At 35.9% G+C, this 10,783-nt stretch overlaps 1 protein-coding gene across 1 annotated transcript; it reads left to right on the forward strand.

The window, feature by feature from the left end:
* The first annotated feature begins 767 nt into the window (after window positions 1-767).
* LOC133330410 (116 kDa U5 small nuclear ribonucleoprotein component) lies at window positions 768-5,559 on the forward strand. The gene is made up of 6 exons (XM_061538844.1): window positions 768-891; window positions 956-1,624; window positions 3,191-3,474; window positions 3,543-3,957; window positions 4,035-5,122; window positions 5,189-5,559. Exons 1-6 carry the CDS (start codon window positions 778-780, stop codon window positions 5,544-5,546), a joined length of 2,928 nt encoding a protein of 975 aa, XP_061394828.1. The 5' UTR covers window positions 768-777; the 3' UTR covers window positions 5,547-5,559.
* Window positions 5,560-10,783: the final 5,224 nt, after the last annotated feature.

Raw genomic sequence — 10,783 nt, forward strand, 5'->3', positions numbered from 1 at the left:
ATTTTCCGGTAACAGCCAGGAAGTATAGTGGGAAGGATGTAGTTGGGAAGACAAAAGTCGGACTTATTAACAAGTCTTTACAGTAATTAGGGCCTGTCTTACAAAATCTAGATCAAGAACGAAGGGTCCCATCTTCGGGCCTCTCTTTCTAGTACCTCTCTTACAAGGTGTCAATTTTGAAAACTTGTAAATTTATATTAAGTATCCAAGTTGGAATAAGTTGGTATGCGTGGCCCAAACATTGCTGACTTAAATATTTATACTAACCACATATTTGGTTCCTCTCCTACAAATGTCAGGATTATCGAATATAAAATAAAATAGGAATTAGGTTATAAAACAACAAATTTAGCATAGACATAAACCTCCTTTAATTACATTTCACAAGTATGCTTTTAAATCATTTGAAATCGCCATAAACACTTTACAACACTACTTGTACACTGAACATACCACATCGGCCGGCATTGTGAGAATTTTGACATTTGGCAAGAGTAAACACACCAAACGATTTCTGTTTACTGTGAACGCGCATTGTGGTGCTAAATTGTGTTGTTGATTATTTTTTATAAAAATTAATATTAATTTACATTTAAAACTAATAAGTTAAAGGTAAATAAACATCAGTGGCCATTGATAATTAATATTTATTGATTGTGGAGTAGATAACCCCCGTTTAAGAGCAGTTCACTAAAATCTCTATAAACGTTTACCGAAATGCCTCTGTGCACGCTTTTTTCTTTTACAGGCACACAAACCATTTAAAGAAGCACCACAATGGATTCAGATTTGTATGATGAGTTTGGTAATTACATTGGTCCCGATTTGGACAGTGACGACGATGATGACCAAAGTATTTATGGCCAGCAAGATAATCAGGATGAACGTGATGTAAGTGTGTGTGTGTGTTTTTAGAAATGGGAATGTTATATTAAAAATTGTTTTTATCGCCTAGGATGATGCCATGGAAGAGGAAGAAGATCAAAATGAAGATGAGGATAAAGAAGTGACGGCAGTTGTTTTGCATGAAGATAAACGTTATTATCCCACCGCAGTGGAGGTATATGGTCCAGATGTGGAGACCATTGTCCAGGAGGAAGATGCTCAACCATTGGATAAACCACTAATAGAACCCGTCAAAAAGTTGAAATTTCAAATTAAAGAACAAGAATTACCGGAGACCACCTACAATATGGAATTTATGGCTGATTTAATGGATACACCGCCACTCATTCGTAATGTAGCGCTAATTGGTCATTTACATCATGGCAAGACGACATTTGTCGATTGTCTTATACGTCAGACCCATCCACAATTTGATTCGAATGAGGAGCGTTCGCTGCGTTATACTGATACGCTATTTACGGAACAAGAACGTGGTGTTAGTATTAAAGCAACACCAGTGACAGTGGTCCTGCAGGATGTCAAAACGAAAAGTTATCTCATGAATATATTCGATACACCCGGTCATGTGAACTTTTCCGATGAAATTACTGCGGCAATGCGTTTGTGTGATGGTGTCGTCGTCTTTGTTGATGCTGCTGAGGGTGTTATGTTAAATACTGAAAGGATGCTAAAGCATGCCGTGCAAGAGAAAATGGCCATAACTGTTTGCATTAATAAGGTAAGTTGCGGATTATGTATTAGAAATGCTTAGAGCTCACTATGATATTAAAGAGGAGCCTGTCAAAATTGTTGGCAAGAAAGGGTATGAAAAAATGTGAACACGAAAAAAGGGATGAACATAGTGATGAAGAAGAACAGGCGAGATATTTGTCAGTTCAAATAAAATGTGGACCAATATTGATAATTGTTTGTTGGGATGATTTGCTAACCAATCAAAGTTCAAAATACCAAATTACAGAAAATTCCAATATATTGAAAAATCGAATTTAGTGGAACCATTATATGAGGGTTGCACATAAACGTGGACCCATAGTGTCACGGGTCTGATAAATGACGTAGTCTGGCAATCCTCAGATACTTATCCCATTATCTCCCATGTCTCTCATTTTCACCCCCTAGTAAATTGATAAGGTATCAAAGTTTTCAACCGCTTCAGAGAGGTCCATCCGCCAAAACTCGTGTAGATGAGAGGAATTTCCGAGACATCATCACTGCTGTATCCGCCAGTTCTATACCGGCTGGATAAATACCCGAAGAAAAACCAAACTTCCCAGCAGAGGCGACTGTACTTGCGAATAAGCGTGATGAGCTTCGTCGTACGACACCAGAAGTTTCACTGGTGAAAGAACTCACGCTTGAAGTTAACGAATAAGTATGTGAGCATAAGCGGAAAAGGTGACTAGACCGCCTGACGCTTAGCAATATCAAAACCGGAAAAAGTAAGTTATGAGCAACGGTTATGTCACTCTCGAATCCAGGAGTAAATGATGATAGAACTGCTGTTACATTTAGTCACGCAAAGGATGTTGTCGATGCGGTACCTGCTTGGTTGCTAAAGCCATGTCATCACCTTATGAATAGGATTCCCCATACAAGTGCGTAAGGAGACACCTACACGATCTAGACAGAGTCCAACGTCATAAAAGGTAATCGTATCGAGCAGGAATACAAGGAAACAATTACCCTGGCGATGAATCAATATCACGTGAATGCAGTTCTTGAAGTCCACCCACCACCCAAAGCAGCAAAAGAATGTCTCAGACAAACGAGATTGGAGAATGGTTATAGCTCAATTAAGATCTGGGTGGTTCAGCCGCCACCATTCACATTGTGCCCGAATTGACATCACGATACCCTGCATGTAAACTTGGACAGTTGAAAAGATGCAGCATCTTTGGACGCAGCGGATCCAGATTGCAATATTTTTGATCCTGAAAACAGAGGATTCCGAACAGGAACAAAATACCACAAAAATATAAATAGTTAGCCCCCATCTTAAGGTCACATTCCACTTTATGATTCTGCCTGAACAGGTGTTTCTGTATTTGACATACGGAGTTCTTGGTTGGTTGGCAGAAAACATCTTCGCAGAAAAATGTCAATATAGATCCATGTCCATAATGATCCTACATTACTTTCTGCATGTTGTAGATCCTTGTTATGACATAACCATATCTAAGGATCCAATTTCAGGCATTTTCAATGTGCAGTTTATAACGAAGGATATTAAAAGTTCGACCTGACCAAAAAATTAATATTAATAAAATTGAAATTCTATTTTCAGATTGATCGTTTAATTTTGGAATTGAAATTACCACCCCAAGATGCATATTTCAAGTTGAAACACATTGTCGAAGAAGTCAACAGTTTGTTGAGTACCTACGGCAATGCCGAGGAGACACAATTGGTGTCACCCGTTTTGGGTAATGTCTGCTTTGCCAGTTCCCTTTATGGTATATGTTTTACATTGAAATCGTTTGCGAAATTATATGCTGACACCTACGAGGGTGTCAATTATGTGGAGTTCTCCAAGCGCCTATGGGGTGATATGTATTTCCATAGTAAATCGTAAGTGTGGTTATATTTTAGAAATATATAACATTTATTATAATATTTTCTGTTGTATTTTTTTATAGACGTAAATTTACCAAGAAACCACCACACAATTCAGCACAACGTAGTTTTGTTGAATTTATTTTGGAACCAATGTATAAGTTAATTGCCCAAGTTGTGGGTGATGTTGATTCCACCTTATCGGATACTTTAGCTGAATTGAATATTCGTATAACAAAGGAGGAAATGAAAACGAATATAAGACCCCTCTTGCGTTTGGTTTGTAATCGTTTTTTGGGCGATTTTAGTGGTTTTGTAAGTATGTGTGTCGAACATATACCATCACCGTTGGATAATGCCAAACGCAAGGTGGATCATGTTTATACTGGACCAAAGGAAGGTGATATGTATCGTGATATGATACAATGTAATCAAACGGGTTCCCTTCTGGTACACAGTGCCAAAATGTATCCTACCGATGATTGTACTTTCTTTCAGGTGAGTTTTTTTTGCACTCTGAAATTTTCGATCTCTTTTCAAATTTTGTTATTTTATTTTTGTGACGCGTTTTTTAGGTCATGGCTCGTGTAATTTCCGGTACTTTACATGCCGGCCAAGAGGTACGAGTTCTTGGTGAAAATTACACCCTGCAAGATGAAGAAGATTCACGTGTCTTACAAGTTGGACGCTTGTGGGTCTATGAGGCTCGCTATAAAGTAGAATTGAATCGTGTTCCAGCCGGTAATTGGGTTCTCATTGAGGGCATTGATCAAAGCATCGTCAAAACCTCAACAATTGTCGATATAAATGCTGCCGATGATTTGTACATTTTCCGCCCCTTGAAATTTAATACACAAAGTATTATAAAAATTGCCGTTGAACCTGTAAATCCCTCTGAATTACCCAAAATGTTAGATGGCCTGCGAAAAGTCAACAAATCATATCCTCTACTTTCAACCCGTGTCGAAGAATCTGGCGAACATGTTATTTTGGGTACTGGCGAATTATATCTGGATTGCGTTATGCACGATTTGCGTAAAATGTATTCCGAAATTGATATAAAAGTTGCCGATCCAGTTGTGGCATTCTGTGAAACAGTTGTTGAGACAAGTTCCCTGAAATGTTTTGCCGAAACGCCGAATAAGAAAAATAAAATCACCATGATTGCGGAGCCATTAGAAAAGGGTTTGGCCGAGGACATTGAGAATGAGGTGGTCTCAATTAATTGGAATAAAAAACGTATTGGAGAATTTTTCCAAGTTAATTATGATTGGGATTTGTTGGCGGCTCGTTCCATTTGGGCATTTGGTCCTGACTCAACTGGACCCAATATTTTAGTTGATGACACGCTTCCATCAGAAGTAGATAAAACTCTGTTGACGTCCGTTAAAGATTCCATTGTACAAGGTTTCCAATGGGGTACACGAGAAGGTCCATTGTGTGAAGAGCCCATACGTAATGTGAAGTTTAAAATTCTGGATGCTGTCATTGCTAATGAGGCATTACATCGTGGTGGTGGCCAGGTTATACCCACAGCTAGGAGAGTGGCATATTCGGCTTTCCTTATGGCCACACCCAGATTGATGGAACCCTATTTGTTTGTTGAAGTACAAGCTCCAGCTGATTGTGTTTCTGCGGTATACACTGTGTTGGCCAGAAGAAGGTAGGATTACTTAACATTTGTATGTATATGGAATTTATATTAATTTCTCCATATTTCATTTTTCAGAGGCCATGTAACGCAAGATGCTCCCGTCTCCGGTTCACCCCTCTACACAATTAAAGCTTTCATTCCCGCCATTGATTCCTTTGGTTTCGAAACAGATTTACGTACCCATACACAGGGTCAAGCATTTTGTCTATCAGTTTTCCATCATTGGCAAATTGTTCCCGGCGATCCATTGGATAAATCAATTGTTATACGACCATTGGAACCTCAACAGGCATCCCACTTGGCCCGTGAATTTATGATTAAAACCCGTAGACGTAAGGGCCTTTCAGAGGATGTCTCGATTAATAAATTCTTTGATGATCCTATGTTATTGGAGCTGGCTCGACAGGATGTACTGCTTAATTATCCCCTATAATATGGAATATATTAGACGATGTAATATTAATAAGAGTAAAACACCTTTCGGAAAAATAAACTTTTTAAAAAGGAATTGCTTACAAAATGGAATGTGATTATATATATAACTAGCGGGCCCGGCAAACGTTGTCTTGCCAAGCAATATTGTTGATGTATAATTTTCGGCGTTCTAGGTTTGTTTTTATACCCTCCTCCATAAGGTGGATTGTACAAATTTTTGTAATACCTTGGTATTTATCAGATCACACTTAAAGTGCAATTTGTGGTTAATGAGCGAGTCATTTTGTTATTTTTGTCTTCTAAAGTTTCTGTAGATAAAAGTTTATGAATTATTGAATTTGTGGAAAGTAAATTTAATTGAGCAGAAAATCACCCTAATTAATAATATCAATATTGACCCAAGTATTCGGATAGCTCCCATATAACGGTATCCATTAATATTCGGTATTTGGCTGAAATTTTTTATTCGCCCAAGCTTCCAAATATCCCTCATATAATTTTTAAATCTAATCGGCAGTAATTTGGTGTATGGTTGTTTTATTTGGTAGAATGAATCGTACTAAAAGTATATATATTGGTCCACCCTTTGATGTAGCTCCCATATAACGGTACCCAAAATATTCGGTACTTTGGGGAGTTTGTTCCAGTGTGTCAACCAAGGTGGCCGTAATGTTATTTGGTTCAAATTTGCTCATAGAGTTGGCCTAAAGTATTAAAAAGGCGCCATATTTCAAGTTCTTACCCGCTTTTTCCAACGTGAGTGTCTGTATATTATTTTTAAAGAGCATGGGCAACCTACTATCACATAGTGTTGTAACATTGTTCCCATATAAATTTCCCGACCAATTTAAGGAATCTACATATTAGAAGATATGAAAAGTTAGATTTAAGTTTAGTTGATATATCAAAGGTATTTGCAATTTTATAGTCACAGGTTCACTTTTTTTATATCAACTTAATGAATTTTGCACAGAAAATGGCATCGTATATTAGTTTTCTCTGTGATACACATTTGTGGTATCGGATATATGCGAGGTGTTGTGTTTATAAGTTCAAAGGCATTGACCAACGATTAGGCATATAACCACCATATAATGGTACCACCTGATTTGATATTTCCCGTGCCATAGCAACATTTTAAGTGCTTTAAAGAACAACGTGTCCTTATAGAACTATTACTATTCTTATTTTAAGAAAAATGATCTATTGCGAATATCTTCTGATTTTTATCCTTGCATTTGTCCCAAAATGTACGTGCATTCTATGGACAACGTGTACATAAAATGATCGCGTGTACATTCAATGATATATTCTCAATTATTTTTTGAATTTTCACAAAAAAAGTTTCAATACAATGTCAATCAAATTAAAAAAAAAAATCAAAATTTTCAATAATTGACAAATGAAGGCTTAAAGGATTGATACGCTATCAATTTTTGCCCAAATATCTCAAAATAGCAACTACGACGTGGGGCAATCATAATAGCTCGATACTAAATTCGTGGAAATGCAAATATGCTTCATAATATTTTTTTGCGTTTTTCGACTTTTTCTCACCATATAAACCTTCCCTAAAGCTCCACGAACATTTGAAGAGTAAGATAAGAAAAATCTGTTCAGCCGTTCTCGAGTTTTAGCGAGACTAACATACAGCATTTTTTTTTAAGTCAATGACAATCTAATTGATTATAGAAAATTAGCATATTTTGAGAATTTTCCATAATTGACAATTACATTTTCGACCACAATATGTCCAAAAAGAACTACGAAGAGATGAAACCTTAAATGTTCGGTATAAAATGTTTGGAAATGCTAATATCTTCCAAAATATATTTTGCAACATTTTCGCGGATTTTTCTTAAAATGTTCTTTCATTAAAACCTTTCCACTTCAATTGCAGACTACTAACAGAAACTTTAAGTCAAATCGGTCCAGCCGTTTCTTTAAAATAATTTTTGCAAGATTTTCGCGGATTTTTCTCATAATTTTATTTCATAAAAACCTTCCCACTATAATTACCGACAACTTAAAGAAATGTTGAGTCAAATCGGTCCAGCCGTTCTCAATTGATGCGTTAGTATACATTTTTCTTTCTCCATTTTTATATATATAAGATTTCCCATCTGGATGAAATTTGCAATGCTACTCTCGTGATATTGTGAATTTCTCATTGGCGTGTTTGTGTTGAAATGAAAGCAAGTGTTAGACTCGTTTAACCCGAAGTAGTAGGGAGTAAGAAAATGGAGAATCCGTTATAGAGGCTAAACGAAAATTGAAACGATCCTATCCCATGTTCAACACCAAACATTCGAAGGATAGTAACTATGTTTTTGCAAAATTATATCATTACTATTACCATCTCTATCGTCATTTCACCAGATAGTCGGACAAGAATATAAGCTTTATGAGGTCTCTGATGACTATTACAAAATGATGCAAATAAAACTGAATAATAGAGATTGTAAAAATAATAATACACTGACTTGTATCCTTATAGGTTATACCGTTGAATTTGAAAATTCAATTCAATGTTGTTATGTTAAAAGGCATTCTTAAATTCAATTTGTCTGTGTTAATTTCAATTTTCCAAAATAACGAAAAGTCACACTTGTGCATCGCAAATTAATAACATCTCATTAAGAATATATTGAATGAATACTTACCTGTGTATGTATTTGTTCAACATTTTGCATTTTACCCCGGCATTTAACACCGAAAGCTATAATCGAACAACAAAACCATTTTTGTGTACAACTGATTGTAGTGCGAGTGTTAAACACGTTGCGGTAATAATTGTAATTAACAATCAGTGTAAAATACACCTTCTGTGTCCGTTCACATACGAGTACACCCAGCGAACAAAATAGGCAAGAGTTTTCTTTAGACGGATACCTCATAAAGAATTGAATATTCTCGACCAGATTAAAATTCTTTGTTTCAATGAAGCTCCCATATGAAGATCCCGCTCCATTACCAGTATCTCGAATATTTATACCCTCAGCCTAATGGCTAATGAGGTTATATACAAAAAATACACCTTATCGAAATATTGGTTTTAGATTCCATGTTTCTTTCGACCAAATCCGTTTCAGACAGTTTGGAATCGATTGACTAATGTCCGTCCGTCTGTTTGTCTGGCGGGTGGGCCCGATAACTCTCGAAGGGAATAACCGAATTCATCCACACTCTGCACATTCTTTGACTAATCAATCTTATCCGGAGGGCGAAATAATTTCAAGAAAGCTTAAGACTTTGATGCACCTAAAAATATACTTTGAAATAAAATGTTTCTAAATTATCCTTGTATTTCAATTTATAGCGGCAATACTGTCAAATGCGTGTAAACAGCGCCATCTATTGAAATGCATAATTAACCAATAAGTTGTTAATCGGACAAACATTATGAGTTTGGTGCACCATTTATGAAAAATCGGACGAAAATATATATGGGAGCTATATCTAAATCTGAACCGATTTTTCCCAATTTCAATAGGGTTCGTCCTTGGGCCAAAAAATGAGCTGTGCCAAATTTCATCCAATTCCAATTAAAAATGCGACCAGTACTTTGTTTGCAATTTAACATGGACAGACGGACGGACGGACGGACATGCATAAATCGACTTAAAAAGGGATTCTATGCATATTCTCATCGTGTCTATCTCGTTTCTTTTTGCCTGTTACAAACCTATGCACAAACACATAATATCCTATACCGCAGTGTGGTGAAGGGTATAACAATCACAAGACAAAGGCTGAAAAGTCCGGTACCTTTTTAAATAATAAAAATCTATATTTTCACCCAATCTAATGCCGATTTCTTTCGGACTTGAACGGTACCGTCTGAAGCCATTGTGTTGAGAATTTTTTTCAGCCTTCGGCTAATGATAGAAAATATACACATTGATACCGCAAAAATTTTCTTCATCAAAATGTTGGTTATAGACACCATGTTTATTTGAACCAAATTCGATTCAGACAATTTGGAGTCAATATACAAATGTCCGTCCCCCAGGCCGGCTGGTGTGCACGATAACTCTCGAAGGAGTAACCGATATCATCCAAATTTTGCACATCGTAATATGTATTATAAACTTAGTTCAAGTTCGAAAAGAGGAATATCGGTCCTCACCTTCCGATACCACCTCCACAATATAGAAAATATAGTGCAAAAAATTAATTTTATAATATCATGCGATTTATCAAGTCCGAATAAATTCAATATACAGCGATTGGAATGTTCGAGTTGAACCAAACTGTGCAAGACCTATTATATCTACTCAACCTAGATCAAGGCAAAATAAACGTCCGAAATACTAACAACAATATAATTGGTATCAATGTTAAGGTCATTTACTTCTTTTGGATATACTTTTAACTTCTATGTCCTTCAGGAGCAAACATATACTCCATAGTAGCACGATTTGTCATTTTTCAAATCTTCACCAAAAAGTCATGCATATTCCATGAACGGACCCCTTTTTCTGTGTAAAATTTCGTGATGTTCAGGTCACAATTGGGATCTCTAGAGCGACCATTTCATCCGCCAAAAACAAACCGATCATTATCAAAAAACAATAGCGACCATATTCTTTCAATAGGATCGCCATGGAAAGCTTCAATCAATACGAGAATGCCTTCTGTCCATAGGTGCCCAAAATTAAAATGCGTTAGTATGTGTGAGAGAAAACAGAACAAAATTGTGTGTACATTTTTGTGGTCGGAAAAAAAATATTGTTGAATTTAATTTTTGTTATTATATAAATTAAAAGCATTATTAAACATGTTTTTATATGAATTACAAATTGTATATGTCACAAAAATCAAATAAAGTTTATAAAGTAGCATATACCGAGATAATAATCATATTATAATATTAAATATTACGATAATTATTAAAAATTTAATTCTTAAAAAAACAGCAATTGTTCTGTTGTTTTTAAATTTTTTTATACATACAAAACACATTTTGAATAATAAAATAAAAATCCAAATATACTGAAACACTTTTATCCCTAAGTGTTATTTCGTTGATTTTCTAGTTGTGCGGATACGACGTCGTGCGCGCACACCTATACCATAGACGACCTTTTAGCAATCGAAGTCCCAAAGAAGGTGAAATATGCAGAATTTTCTATCCATAGAAAATCCATTCAACTGACGTTATTATGTTAGCATGCTTCCTGCATCATTCTTTAAAAATGCAAGCTGTAATATACCTTCCCAAAAGCGTGCATA

This window comes from Musca vetustissima, unplaced genomic scaffold, assembly GCF_032173495.1.
Source record: "Musca vetustissima isolate MV318-11 ecotype Yass unplaced genomic scaffold, APGP_CSIRO_Mvet_v1 utg338828, whole genome shotgun sequence".
In the NCBI taxonomy this organism is placed as follows: Eukaryota; Metazoa; Arthropoda; class Insecta; order Diptera; family Muscidae; genus Musca; species Musca vetustissima.